The following is a 15262-nucleotide window of genomic DNA, read 5'->3' as shown; positions in this document are numbered from 1 at the left end:
AGCGTGAGGGGACAATGACCTCCACTTTGAGGACAAGGAGTTTAATCCATCTTGTCATCTGAAAACTGCAAAAAGCTGTGTAAATGGTGAAGTGCTCTGTGTGAAAACAATTCAGTATGTCAGAATAGAGCAAGCTTCTACACTACGATCTTAAAAATGACTCATGACTACAAGTAAACAATAAGATTTTCTGTCCCAGAGATATTTAGTTATAGTTGGCTTAAATATCTTCAGATGATGACGATTTCACTTTTTTTTTGCTTTTTGTATTCTCATCCATATCCCATTCTTTGCTGCTGCAATGACCCAATTCCCCATGGGGATCATTAAAGTTTCATCTTATCTTATCTACCCCGATCCCTCTCCCTTCCCCTATCACCCCTCATCACCCCCCTCCCCCAATCCTTCACTTAATTATGTCCCGTGAATGAAGTTCATCTTTCATGCTGCCAGCAGCCGGCAGCGTGGCTCGCCCGTTCTGGGCTATCTAATCATGGCGCAGAGACTAAACTAAATTTAGACAGCCGGCTTGTGATGCCTGGCAGGCCCTAATGAGGGCTGACATCTCAAGACACTCTGCTGATGTGCAGGATACACTCACCCCAAGCGGGCCGCAACCACCGTTGACTAACGCTGACGACTTGTGAACCAGTTTGTTTGGTTCAAAAAGTTTTGCGAGGGGATCGCACGCAACTGTGCTGACTAAAGCCATTCAAACTTAATGAAATCTAGCATTTACATTTTAGGATTTAAGCCAATGTTTCTTGTGTGTGTAAGTGTATCTCAAAGTAATCTACATGTGGCAAGTAAAGCGTTGACACCACGGGGAACAAACTCATGTGCTGTCATAGTCTAGATTATTGATGGTAGGGCCATTATTATTCATCGCTTACAATATAACAAATCTACGAGGGAATATCGGAGGGAAACTGTGTTTTTTGGTCAGATCCAAGGATGCTATCCTGCCCAGCGCCATCCTCTAGTCCAACTATGGTCACTTCTGGCACGAAAAATCATGATGTATGAGTTGTAATGCCATTGCTTTGAAATGGCAGTACAAAAAACATTTGACAACTTCACGTTGGGATTCTAGTTGGCCTCAATATGGTTACCAGAGTTTGCAATCTCTTCAATATCTTGAAGACCTACATATGCCATACGCCATATCTGCCACCAAAATCAAGTATCTATCAATTTATACTCAAATTGTCTGACATAAAAGCCTTCTAGTAATGGCATTAGTCTAAACCCTTAACAAAAATTGTGCAGCTTATAATGCACAGCTGATGTAGCAAATCTTCATTTTCATTAACAGCAACCAGCAGAAACAGAGAAGATTAGAAAAGTGAAATATGATACAGTGCTAAAAGAAGGGGAGAAATCTCAATAAATGTCTTGTTTCCAATAATAGCCTGTCTTAAATTAATGCCTAGTAGCCTCCTCTGTTGTGGTAAATTAATACGACAGCCACCATTTGAGAATGTAGGCTGTGGTATTTAAACTGAGTCGGTTCTGCAGAGAATTATCTCAGACACACTCTTTTTGTATTAAGCATATTTAGGCTGTTTAGACATATCACATAACTGGTCTCTTGCTAAGCAATGCACTTTTTTAATTATCTCCCCAGGTCTCACTTTATGCTCCCCTTGTGACAGGCCAATCAACAAAAACTTACACAAACACACACAATGCAGCATTCACACACAAGAGCTACTCAAGGACAACAGATGTACATCCTTAATGTTTGCACAGATCTGAACTCGAAAGGGTCTGTTGACAGAGTCTGACAGAGCATCATCCACACAACTCCAGTACTCTCAGGAGTCAGTGTCTGTGCTTTTGCAAGAACTGATTTGAGGTCATGGGAACATAGTTCTGACTTCGATTTGGAGCACTTGTCTTTGGTAACAAATGGGGCCTGAGCAAACTGTCTGTCCTTCAGGGTTCCAAGTCCAAGCAAGATGACTGGAGATTATAATGGAGTTTTATGATGACATTTAATGCTGTTAGTTCAAGGAACAAAATATTTCACTGCAAATTCTACATCTTCTGTGTTATCATAAGTGAATCAAAATAAACATCTCATAATCATCCTTTCCTGACTACCAAAATAAAGTGTGATGTTTGACTGTATGGACCATTACCTTTAGACTTTTTATGCTGTTTAAAAGATTGACCTGGACTCACCCAGTGCTAGATATTACTTCAGATTCTGGCTACATTGTGATATTTCTTCAAAAATCATTGCTTTCCCACTTTCTTTCTCGCTAACTCAGCTTTAAAGACTATGCAGAAACTATTCCAATTCAAAGCATTTCATCACATAATATTCTGCCTGTAAGTAACAGACATTCAACACGTACACTCGGACAGGCTCAACTCGTTAACCCATCCGGAAACTGCTTTGATGTAGTTCATCTACTTGTCAACAAGTTGATGCATTGCAGTTGCCAAAAGTTAGTTTCAGAGGACACAAAGTTAACTGTAAAGAGAGAGGTCTGCAAGGATTTCATGGCCACTGGGGTGGCAGGGGTAGCAAACAGTCTCTGGGGTTGGATAAACAATAAAGGCCTGTCGTTTGGGTAGAACAAAGGCCTGTCATTTGCTTTTGTTGTTGCTGGTATTTTTTCCCCTTGTAATCTGCATGTCCAGATGGCTGGATGACTTTCCCGCTCACAGAATCGTTAAAAGCGCAGCACAGCTGGCAGGCAGAGTGAACAAACTAAGAGTGAGAAGCAAAAGAGCGCAAGGAAATGAAAAAGTGAAAGAGCTTAGAGAACAGAAAGACAAACTCGCAAAAAGTTGAGAAATAAAGAGTAAGACCAGAGCAAAAGGAAGACAAGTGGACTGTGCAAGAGTGCACATCGTAACACGTGCTGACAGATAAATGGAGACTTTTGGAAGGGTATCTCTTACCCAGATCTGTGTTGGGCCCGGCCAACAACTGTTTGAACTTATCCAGACGGGACGCTTCCCTCTCGGTCATGGCCGGGGTGCCAGATGTGTTCTGGTCAGCCATGCGAGCGACGAGCGGGATGACGGGCTGCCGGTGGGGCAGAGACCGTTGTCTGTGGAGGGCTGCACGCTCACCTGCTGCATCTGGTGGGAGGATAAGCAGTAGAGACAGGGCAGAGAGTTACATAAACACAGATACATCAAATGGAGTGCTTTCATATGTTGCAGCACAGGATCTTGCAGCCATGTTAAAGTCCAAAAGCTTCTGAAAAATACATATAGAAAATGCAAGGTTGGAAACGAATTATTTTCTGTTTACACAGAACTTCCACTCCTAGAAACTGCTGTTAATATCTAATTTCCAAGTTATCTTAAAAAAAAACCTTGGGAAAACATTTTATAATAACAAGCATATTTATAGTTGTTAAACCTAAGGTAATAGTTACTTGAATGTTAACAAACAGATGAGAAGATTTATAAAGCATTTCCTAAGCAATTGTTGAGGTTTGTTAACATTGTGACTTTGTAAATGGCTCTCTAAATAATGTTTTGAGATGAACCACATAGTATTTAATAACCACGTGTTATAAACATCAGCTGCTGGTTCAGTGAAATAACTATGACCTAGAATTCAATTCACCTTAAATGTACCATTTATTATTGATTGACTTTTATCAAGTGTTATCTTAACATGCTGTCAGAGACAACAATAACGTTCTTATGTTTAGCAAACATAACATTTCCCATGTTCACCATGTTAGTTAAGTGTGTTAGCATGCTATCAAGACTACAGCTACGGTTGAAGGAAATGTCTTTAGTTTTTACTGATGGTCATAAAACAAAGTAGAGGACAAATTCAGACTTGATGTTGGCACTACGAGAATAGTTAAATGGTCAGCAATGTTAATACAATTCATCCTGAGTGCTAAGTGATGTAAATGTGTGTGTGCCAAACATGTTTTCTTGGATCTTGTGAGCGTACCTGCAGCACTAGAGCAATTTATTATAATTCTGTGTTGTGTCACAGAATTAGCCTTAACCATGTTGTGATTTTAATTATGTTTCTATTAATTGTTCAGCCTTATTGTAGCGTGGTGGATCAACCAGATGACCAACTGACTGATCGATGCTGCCATCCCTAGACCCATGCCAAGTCTACACAACCGTCCAAACAGCTCAATAGTCCCACTTCCTCTGAACAAAATCGATTCCTTCCATTCTGTTTGAAAGTTTTTGTGTTGCTCTCTTGAATTTAGTTTTTTCTTGCAGCGGGAGAATTGTTCCCAACCTACTTTAACTTGAGGAGTAGTCAGGTGACACTACGCGAATAACAGTGATTAATAGCTGCACAGTCACTGCTGCTGCTGACGTTAGCTTGCTGACAAGTTAGCGAACTGAAGTTGACGAGCTGCAATTTCAGGTTCAGCAGGCTGATATTTTTAGATCTATGAATCTAGTCTGTATAACGCAAATGCGGCAAGACCAGGAGTTACATCATGCCATAGTTACTAAATTTAAGAGCATGTGTGACTGCTCTGACTTTAAGCACTGCCACGAGGTTCCAGGTGAGATGGTGATGAGTGCTGTTACTTTTACTATTTTATTTTTGAAATGAGCCTCCAAGATGGCAGTGGCTGAGGGTTGCAAACCCATTGATTCAACTGTGAAGCTTTATAACTTGCAGACAAACATATTCATTCAGCCTGCCAAGGGCCATGTGTTACCCCAGATGTGCGAAAAAGAGAACGAAAACAGTCACAACCACATATTTATGAACAAGCTGGTGAGGTTGGGACTTCATTGGGGAGAAGGAGCCTCCTTCTGTCGCACTGAACACTGAGCAAAGGTGTATAAAGATCCTCGTGAACAGCACTGCCAACATTCCTCCATGTCACATCTACTGCATATAGTCACACAAACACTCCATCGCAATTAAGGAACCTGGAATGCTGCCTATTTTCATATCCTTTTCAGATTTTACAAGAACAAATAAAAAGCCACAAATCTGTTCTATACTGCTTTATTTGCACTTTAAAAAATTAAAAAAGATTATTAAAGTCGGGCAGGAAGCTTCTTTGCAGCAGAACCATTTGTGTGATTTTAACAATAAGCCTTTTTTATAGTCCATTTTAAAGGGCTATAAAAGGAAAGGCCAAGCCAGAGGAAGTTAGTAATGTTCACTTGTCAGTCATGGTACACTGCATCAGTTATTAGAAATGAGGAAGGAAAAAAACACATACATGAAAGCAACTGAAAGAACTTCCTCTCTCTGTGCATTTTTGGATGAAAAATCTAAAGACAACAGAGGCCAGAGCCCAATGACCACCAGCCTCTAATTGAGAGTGTGATTCTCCATCCCTTTCTCTTTAAGCTGCAGGGTCAGTGGGATGGACAGTGCCAAGTATGAGTTTATATTGTGTTATTATATGGAGAGAGTCTCTGTCTCACTAATGAAAGCCATGCCACGTGCCATTATCTGATTAGAATTGAAGTGTGTTTGCGCTATCGAGTCGAGAAGAGAAGAGAAGAGAAGAGAAGAGAAGAGAAGAGAAGAGAAGAGAAGAGAAGAGAAGAGAAGAGAAGAGAAGAGAAGAGAAGAGAAGAGTTAAATATACTGTTGTCAGCCTTACTGTAATTGTGCAAGTCAATTTGTATGCAAATGTGTGCATGCATTAATGTTATATATAAGCGTTTGTGTTTTCCAAATATGCTCGCTAAAGGTGCAAAAGGTGTTGTCTTGCACATCCCTGTACAAGACGTGGCAGTGCATGCAAGCCTGCCTTTGTGTGCTGTCTTCTATAAGGAGATAAGAGAAACTGCCTGAAGGCGACGGGCGTCTTATGTTATCTGTGTCTAAACACAGCAGTGGGGAGAACAGCAGACAAGCAGGCAGACAGGTAGATGACCTGGCAGACAGGACAATAGTCAGCCAAACTTTCACAATTTACTTCATAGAGCTGCTGCCACAGCATCGCTGCTGATGTTAGAATCTATACAGTAGGACCATCACCTCACAACTTTCCTCCTCTTTGTGTCGATAAGAGAGGGGATAAACCTGTTATCACAAGGATTCCGTGTTGCTGTAAAGTGCTGCTGTAAAGTGCTGCTGCCAGGTTTCAAGTAAAAGTAGAACTATGACCTTGAGGTTGTGTACCTCTGCGTTGCACTTTACAATCACGTCTGTCTAGACTACTATATGTAGGGAAGACTTCGAAATAAGTTAATAGAAGGTATTAAGTTTCGCTCTTGGCAAAACGGAAGTTCTTGCAAATGCTTTGCCAGTAAAGCTGATTCTAATAGAGAAAAGAAGAAGCAACAAATTGTAAAATGTATTAAAAATCATGTTTAACTTGACAGCAAAGAAGCTTAACACAATGAGCACAGTTTCAAGGTAGGCAACCAAGATCAGTGGCACAGACGTAATTTTGTCAAATAATATGATGTCACCGAGAAGCTGACCTTTGACCTTTTGGATATAAAATGTCATCATTTAATAATTTTCAGGATATGGGCTAATGGCTTCTATGAGGTCACAGTGACCTTGACCTTTGACCACCAAAATCTAACCAGTTCATCTTCGAAATTTTAAGAAATTCCCTCTAGGTGCTCCTGAGATATCATGTTCAGAGGAAAGCCTCGGACTGACAGACACCACAAACGTGTCAACAGACGTACAACTCAAAAATGTAATGACACAGCTATCATCCGCAGGGAAGCTTATTAAATATTTAAAATTAAAAAGAAAATTCAGAAGAGGTGACAGAACGACATCATCAGCCATGAAATAGAAAAAGAGAAGGGGCAGAAACAGATGCTTCAGGGATTCTCATTCTAAACAAACTGCTCTCATCACTTGCGACACTTTGATTGTTACTAAAGCTTTGGTCTTGTTCAGAAACTGTGTCAATGCTGAGCACTGTACACTCGCTCTAAATCACAAGCGGGTCAAACCAAAGCGCAGCCCTGGCAGTTTATCACTAACACAGCTCTATAGAGTGATAACATCTGCCAAACAGTCTCTCTGGCTCTGCTGATACTATTCAAATGTGATAACATTAAGCAGCTGTGAGACCACAGTGAGTATAATATACAAAAGAATTATGCAGAGAGACAAAATATTGATGTAAACTTGTGAAATAGATATTTTTGCGTTTTATGGCGACATTTCCTGTGTTTGTTTTCCCAGCATTTAACCCCTATTTATACAGGATACATTTGCCAAAAACCCTGTTTCTAGTTACACAAAAATAAATGTCACAAAAACAAACACAAACAGAGCAGAATCACAGCCAAACTTAAATGCGGACTTAGTTAAACAATCTTGGAGGACTTTTATTGCATCTTTTTAGATCCTCCACAACACTGGTTAAGCACTAAAAGTAAAAGCAGTCGAGCTTTCATTGTGCAGGCGTGCCAGGAAACTTTTTGGACACTGAGCAATGGTGCTCACTAACCTTTAGGTGACCCAATTGGAGCTTCGCTGTGGGACTTCACTAGGCGGCCATCAGTGTAAGGGCTGCTCTGGGACGCAAACGACACCTCTGGGCTGGTCACGTCTCCTTCCCCCACCCTGTACTCCTCCTCTTCCTCATCCTCCTCCTCGTCCTCTGCCACCTCCTCCTGTGTGTCCTCTTCTCTCGGTTCAAGCTCTGTCGTGTCATCCTGCCTCTGCCTCTCCTGCTGCTTGCTGTGATTCTCGATCACCTGTTCAGTCAGCAGAAAAACAAGGTGGTGAACCTTAGGTTTGCTGATAACAGACAGAACTTGTGAGGCTCCATACAGAGTATAATTAAAGTTATTTCTTATTAATAATGCAACTGTGCTTCGAACAAGGCTGAAGAAGAAAAGCATGCATCAGCCTTAATTGGATCTGGTTGTTCACCTTATTCGCTGTCTCCATGACCACCTCGATATTAAGATTCTGTGCAGCCATAGCCAACAACTCGTCATCATCGTCTCCAACATCCCAGGCATCACTTGTGATGCTCTCAAACTCCTGAAAGGTGGTGGCCTTCTTGGGCTTGCCTGGCGTGGCTGGAGGAGGCTTGTTACCTGCTTTAATCAGGCTGGAGGAAAAAGACAAGGCCGTGGAAAAAGGACAAGATAAGGGAGAGCGAATAAGATTAAAGAAATTGAGAGAAAAGGCAAGTGGGGTGTGGGAGAAGGAAAAAACAGAAGAGCAAAATGGCCAGGATATGAGAGAAAAAGGGAGGGAGACAAGTAAATAAGCAGAGTGTCAACAAGGGGAAAATGACGGAAAAGTGAATCACTCTGAAATTGACAGGTGGGCAAAGATACAAAATAAACTAGGCTTAACAATTTATTAATAAACACGTGGCCTGTAAATTATCCACATTTTTAACAACACAATAAAGCCACAGGTGCATGAAAAACCACCTAAAGCTGTTCAAAAGACAGAAATTCATTGACTTGCTGTGTCGGTGCCGTAGGACACCGTTTCATTCAGGAGGAGCAAGTAACGCAGCGGTAAAAGAGACCTCCATTAAACTCAACATTTTCTGTTTTATCATGCAATGCAGAGAAAGGACTGTGGGAAGGGTGGAAAGGCAGGAGTGGAGGGAAGAATGGGCGCAGATTTCTTGTAGAAGACTAGGATTACCATGATAAAGAGAGAGACATGTCCATATTAGCTTACTTCCTTCATAACTTGAAAAAAGAGGGTCTGAAAATGTACTCAAGCAAATTAAACTCAACCCTCTGTGGAAATCTACATGATTAAATATCAGTCCAGAGAAATAAAGGGATTATTATGTAAAGCAGGCTGTTTTTGTATTTGTTTTTTTTTATCTTAGTGTGTGAATGACAGTGGTTAGTAAAAAATGATTTCTACAAACTTTACATTTTGAGAGTCTACAGTTTTTCTTTTGTTAGTTTTTAGCTGCTTACAAAATATATATTGTAAAGTTTGGTCTTTTTCTTATTGGTTAATTCAGTGATGCGTCAAGGTATCATGTATATCATCAGTATTTTTTAGTAATTCATTACGCTGAAATTGCAGCCGTATTAAAGCAACAAAATGTAACTTCCTGGAGAAAGATGCGTAATCATCCAGTCTCAACCCCAGATCATCATAGTTGGCGTCAGTCCTGAGCAGTCAACCCTACGATTAAGTCTTTGTAAGTTAAATTTTGTTGCTACAGACAAAATTTAAAATAAATTCTACAGGGGTTTGCAAGCAAAAGACATGTATGTGTGTGAGTGGGGTGGCTTGAAGATACTGCTGTCTGCAAACGGTGGGCAGGGCAGAAAAAGGTTGGATGTTTTCAAGCAACATAAAATTCAAGTTTAAATAAAAAGTTGTTAAATTATGGCTGTTAATCCATGATGTCACAGGTGGTGCCTGTCAGCTCTCAGCTGGCCAAACAAATACTTCCACATTCCTGATGAGGATGTGGCTGTTTTACAGTATCAGTCATTTATACAGCAGCTTCTGTCTTCAGTCTCCACAGTTTAGATTTTTGTTTTGCTATCAAACTCACTCTCCACTGGCAATCATGGTGAACTGAGATAATAAAAAGCGATTGGAGTTCTCGTTAACCAGTGAATGAAGTTCTGGGTGACTGTCAACTTCAGCATCTGGAGCAAACTGCTAGCATCAGCACAGAAACTCAAATTAGCAGTGGTGACACTGGTCCAAACTACTTCACCAAAATAATAGAACATTTACATACGACGACGAAGTATATGTAACTTACTTAGCATGAAGGAGAGGATCGAAAGGTGGATGTTGTGCGCCATACACATGCTGAATGCTGAGGAAGTGAAGAAGAGAGAAATGTATGAGCTAATTCATAACTGGCTGTCAAGCTAGCCACGTTAGCTTCTTATTAGCCACAACAATAACAAGTAATACTGTGATACGGCAACGAGTGTGACGAAAACGACATCACTCTGTTGGAATACCACAGCCACTCTATAATATAAAATGGTAGCTGTGTCATTAGTTACAAGTCTGTGACTGCGGTGTGGGTAAATTGCCCAACTGTTAGCTGCTGTTAGCAACGTAGCTCTTAGACAGCTAACAGCAGAGAGGTGTAAACTGTGAGTGCGGGGTTATTTTACCACAGACCTTGTTGTGTTGCGAGTGTTAAAACTCGCAAACTTTGTGCATTGGGTCAGGACAGTCGGTGAAAGTGAAAGTTACGTCTGAAGCCCAACAGTGAGGCGTCAGTTTGAGCAAGGCTAGCCACACTAAGCTAGCCGACAGGAGGGAACACGTCACTCACCTGCCAGGAACCTTCGCTGCGTTTCTTTTCCAGAACTGTTTTTTATTCCCGTCGGTCGACATTTTCCCTCTACGGCCCGACCAGTCCCGAACACAAACACGCAAACGCTGTCGTTATCTGTAAAACGTGAAATTTGTGTTTATTTACACCAGGTCCCCTCCTCCAAAACTCAGAAAGCTGCCATGTTGATACTGCCTAATCGGCAAGCAAGCGCCGCCGTGATTGGCTGCGCCGACACTTCCTTGTTGTTAGCCAATCACAAGTGAGATTCGCCGTTAGGTGGCGTGAGAGGCTGCTGACGTAATGGTCTACTGTCTTTGCCATGTTGACAGAAACTATAAGCTGTGTGTCAGTCGGAGGGGAGACTATCAGCATCAGGACCACTTCCATAACAGTTTATAGCTGCAGCATAATCAAATGTATATATAGTTTTGTAAGGATTACTTATAGATTAGTATTGTTTAGTATATATACATAATTATTCAAGTTCAAGTTTGGAAAAATGGGATTTTCAGAATAAAAAACATGCATATTGATTGATGCAATAATCTGTACTGACCAAAGAGCATCAGGAAGCCATTGGTTCACTCTCCCTGGAATGTGGGAGGTAATCAAATGCATTATCATATACATATGAATATTTACATTTATAGCATACTTCCATGCACAATGTAATAGCAAAGTACAGTAGTGTAGTTGTAAAGATACCCAGGCAGGTTAGAATAATCCCATATGTTGTCAATAAGTTTTGTTTGGTTATTTATTTGGATTCATCAAAGAATAACATTTAGCTATGAGTAGGTTTAGTATTGTATCTGAGGGCAGATGTTTATAATTCCTGTCAGTAAATTAGGATTAACTGCATTCTATGTTAATCCTCAAATGGCCCCAAAAAAAAGAAAAGAAAAACACACGTAAATGTGAGCAGATGTTCTGTGTTGTACTGACAAAATAAAGTGATAAAACTGATTTTCACACAGGAAGAACAGTAGCCTGCTTTTGTAGCACTGAATGAAAAGTAAGTTTTTTAGCACCAATCGGATTAGATTACTCATAATCTTGTAGCATTGACCTGTTGGTGTGTTATACATCTCCTAAATTCATTAGACTATTCAAATAGCGTGCATCTCATCAGGTCAGGGCAGTATAAGCTAAATGTTACAAGATTCTCTTTGCTGGGATTTACATACATCCTGAATCTACACTGTTAAAAGATTCATCTGAAATAATGTAATCAAAATAAACGTGCACTTGCTTTGGCGTTGGGGTTAAACATATGCACATATTCACCTGCAACGCCTCCACAAGTCATAGATTTTAATCAGAAGCAAAGAAATTCTCTTGGCCTAACATAAGAAGATTACACCGATTGCTGTTAACCTGTCTAGGCCTGAACATGAAAGTGCACAAGGCCAGTATAAGAGGCAGGTTTTCTTCAACAACACCACCCCTGATCTGTCTCTCACTCTCTGTCACACACACAGCAAAAGAGAGGGACTTGATTAACTAATATTTATTTGCATTACCCTAAACGCCCCCTGGTTCCCATTCAGCAGAAAGCAGAGTTAATGATGTTGTGGAGGGCAAACCCACTTAAACACAGTTTAGTTATCATTTTTTATTAATGCTGTTGTTCGCCTCCACGCCGCGTGAAGGTTATGAGGGGTTACAGTAATTATTCAACCCTTTGGTCTGGAACAGTATGGAACTGCTCTGAGTCATGAATTAAAGACTGTGTTTACCCAACATGCTGATGCAGAGTTTGTTCCACGGGACTCAAACGGGCAGAATGAACAGCAGGAGATCTCACTCTGTCACTTTTTCTCAGTACTGCAAATGTCAAATAGGCTGTTGGGATACTGGTATCAGAGCTCCAGTGATTAGTCTCTTAATGGTTACTCGAAAAGAATATTTTCAACTGTTCTGCTAATCAAATCACCATTTCGGTCATTTTTTTAAAGCAAAATTGTCATTTACCATTTATCATTTACTGGTACCACCCTCTTAAATATAAGAATTTTCTCATTCATGAAGGTAAATGGAGTCTCTCGGTTATGGACTGTTGGTTGGACAAAAGTAGTAACTTGAAGTCTTCACCTTGGGCACTTGGAAATTGTGAGGTTTTTTTTTGTTTTGTTTTTTTTTTAAACAAAAAAACAAAAAACGTTTTTTTGACATTCTACAGACCAAATGATGAGATTAATTGTGAAAATAATCAGTTTCAGCCCCAAATAATGACAACAACAATAGTAATGATAATAATAGTAAATGTGACTTGTAGAGGGCTTTTCATGACAGAGACACTTGAACAAAAAATAAGGTTTTCAGTTACTCATGTCGTGCGTTTCGTTTAGTTGCACAACAAATGCTTCTTCATTTTACTTCCACTTGAGTGCTTTTTGTAGGACCGCCCCGAATGGGAAAGTAGGCCAGTGTCATTTTCACTGCGCGGTGAATCATCTCTCTCACACACGATCTTTGTCGGGTCCCCCCCGCTCCTCTGAGAGCTCGGGGCCGAGCGGCGCTCACAGACGCACCGCACGGTGCGCGAGGTTTGTTGTGCGGGCGGCCGGGACGAAGTTGCGATGAGAGCCGCCGGACGCTGATGACACGTCTGAGCGACAACATGGAGAAGCAGGCCAGATTACTGTCATCGAAGCTCTATCAGAGGCGCAGACAGGTAGAAGTTGTTCTGAATCGCAGTGTTCTGGCGTGGAAGGAAATTGAGAACAGCAAGAGAAGGAGCTCTGGCACCGGCAGCGACTCGGAGACAGGTGAGTGTGAGAGGCTGAGGAGGGGAGGAGGGGGGTCACTTAGATAGCTCTGTTATAATGCCAACAAAACAGCTTCTCCTCTAGAGCGGAGAAATACATGCCAAACAGCCTAACTAGTCTCGTTAGAAATAGATTAATAAGAACAAATCAAAAAAGGTCAAAACATCAAATTAAACAATAAATGTATAAGAAAGTTACAATATAGTTGTATTTAAGCCTCTATGGAAGTGGTAGCCTAATCAGTGTCACCCATGCCACAGTGTGAACATTTGTCTTCCCACTCTGCTGCTCCTTATCAGGATCATGCACATGTGTAGGGGACACAGTCAGCTCATGTGCCACTGTAGTTGTGGTGTGCAGAGGACAGACAGCAGGTGATACAGGTGGGTCTGCAGTCAGAGGCAGTCGGGAGGCTGTTTATCACAAAGGGAACACTAGTAGGGGTGTAGGCTGCTGTTCTTTGAAACCGTGTGTCCCCAAGGACTCACCCTGTCATCAACTCATTCATTAAACAGGCTCCCTGCCCCAGTGTATTCTACAAAATGTCAGCTTCTTAGGACCTGGAAACTAGCCTTGCTTTTAGAATTAATCCGGGAGAGTTTGATAAAGCAGATGGCAGAAATTTGCCCAGCCATATCGGACTGGGAGGGAATTTTTAACGTTACCTGGGCGTAACTTGACGTGTACACCCACTCCCTGCCAGGTATAACAGGTTTCTGACCTCGCTGACTGACGAAACGGATGCTAGGCTAGCTCGCTACTGCCCGCTCAGAATGATGAGTAGATATAATATGGAATGTTGTTGGAAAAAAAAAAATCAATTATGAAGCTTTAATGTGCACTTCACTAAAATAACATAATCTGATTGAAATTACAGAACAGGCCTTCGCATAATACATTTCCAACTGAAGACATCAAATTTTAATACACATATTTCCCTGTGTTGACCTATGTAAACTCTGGACCGCTAGATGCATGGCTAACTGAGCAAACTTGCTAACAGCGGCTAGAGTTAGCAGCAGCAATGAGTGGTGACCCTGGTGACATGCTGCTACCTTTTTGTTTGGCCATTGAATGAGACAGCTAGCCAATTATTACATATGGCACCTTTTTTTTTTTAAAGGAACCCTCCATGTTTCTAGTCTGAAACGGACAACCTAGAGGTTCTATACAGGGCCTTTCTTGTTTTTAGAAGCCACGCAAGAGACGAGGTGTATTCAGTTGGTTGCAATCTACAACTTTGCCACTTAATCCTACACACTTGTCCTTTAATGGCGTAGCCCGGTAGAGTAAATCACATCTGCAAAACTAATTTGAAGTTACTGAGAACTTTGTGTCTTAATGAATATGCTGTTGGTGCAGCTGCCTCCGGGGTCACAGTTCGCTGGAATCCCAGCATACACTGGGTTAATGGTGTGTAACTTACATTGCCTTTGCAATAATTGTGGCTATCAACCAGTGCTCCAATTTCTGTCCCTTTCCATCCTTTGCATCAGACAAGTTCCACTTAATCCAGATGTCCTTACAACCTCCCGAGGCTAATGTTTGTTCATCTAGATGAGTTCTCTGGTCTGCAATTACTGTACCATATCGAGTGGAGTGATTACAGCTGGCGCTGCACACTTCAAGTTTAAACCTGGCCATTGACCTTCCTCAAAGTGGTATCAAGCGCCCTATAATAACCCGCCGTAAAGACTTTCATTTATTGAGTCAATGTTCAATGTGGCCACATCAAATCCCCCCACCGCCTCCCCCTCCGATGATCACTGTGACAAGAGCAGGTCAGTTTACCCCGGAGTAAGGTGTCAAACAAGGAGACTGTACCAGTAATAAATGTCCAATACATTTAACATCAAACACCAGACTCAAACAGAAGGGTCACATTCTTTCTAAGGAAAAGTCAAAAGACTTGAAGTGCCTCAGCAGCCCAAAGTGTATTTATCTTATCCAGTCTTTGAGCGGAGTGTGGTTATCATTCGTCGTCAATTATCTAGTTAATCAGTGACTACGTTGTAGAAGGGTGAGAGGAAAAAATGTCTGATTGTTCTATTCCTGGACTCCACGTGATATACATAAACACTTTCCCCTTCTGTGTTCAGTTATGTCACTGTGAGTTTACCTTAGATTTGGACGTGGTACAATTTTACAGCTGGCCAAAGATTAATTGGTGAAATGTCCTTGAGATGTTTGTTCTGGTGTGAGCGGGGAGGGGGGGTATTTGTGGCGTTTCATGACAGCCGGAACACAGGTCGACGCAAATGAATGAGGGAATTTGTGTTTTCATGT

The 15262-nt window shown here is 41.3% G+C and overlaps 2 protein-coding genes across 6 annotated transcripts in view; one reads left to right on the top strand and one right to left on the bottom strand.

The window, feature by feature from the left end:
• tbc1d22a (TBC1 domain family, member 22a) overlaps window positions 1–10408 on the bottom strand; it is a 127554-nt gene extending 117146 nt beyond the window's left edge. For all 4 annotated transcript variants that reach the window (XM_037121987.1, XM_037121986.1, XM_037121988.1 and 1 more), the window contains exons 1-5: window positions 10203–10408; window positions 9672–9728; window positions 7838–8021; window positions 7410–7659; window positions 2917–3099 (exon numbers count right to left, since the gene is read on the bottom strand). In XM_037121987.1, the coding sequence (XP_036977882.1) occupies window positions 2917–3099; window positions 7410–7659; window positions 7838–8021; window positions 9672–9728; window positions 10203–10264 (736 nt within the window). In that variant the 5' untranslated portion in view covers window positions 10265–10408. The remainder of the gene's footprint in view (window positions 1–2916; window positions 3100–7409; window positions 7660–7837; window positions 8022–9671; window positions 9729–10202) is intronic.
• Window positions 10409–12680: 2272 nt separating this feature from the next.
• Window positions 12681–15262, top strand: part of cerk (ceramide kinase) — a 42626-nt gene continuing 40044 nt past the window's right edge. Inside the window, exon 1 of one of the 2 annotated variants that reach the window (XR_005079043.1) lies at window positions 12681–12976. Coding sequence is in view for 1 of the 2 variants with exons in the window: in XM_037122382.1 (XP_036978277.1) it covers window positions 12808–12976 (169 nt within the window). In the remaining variant the exon portion in view is untranslated. The remainder of the gene's footprint in view (window positions 12977–15262) is intronic. The other variant, XM_037122382.1, reaches the window with a different exon arrangement.

This window comes from Acanthopagrus latus, chromosome 14 (genome assembly GCF_904848185.1).
Source record: "Acanthopagrus latus isolate v.2019 chromosome 14, fAcaLat1.1, whole genome shotgun sequence".
In the NCBI taxonomy this organism is placed as follows: Eukaryota; Metazoa; Chordata; class Actinopteri; order Spariformes; family Sparidae; genus Acanthopagrus; species Acanthopagrus latus.
This window is presented reverse-complemented; position numbering and strand designations above follow the sequence as displayed.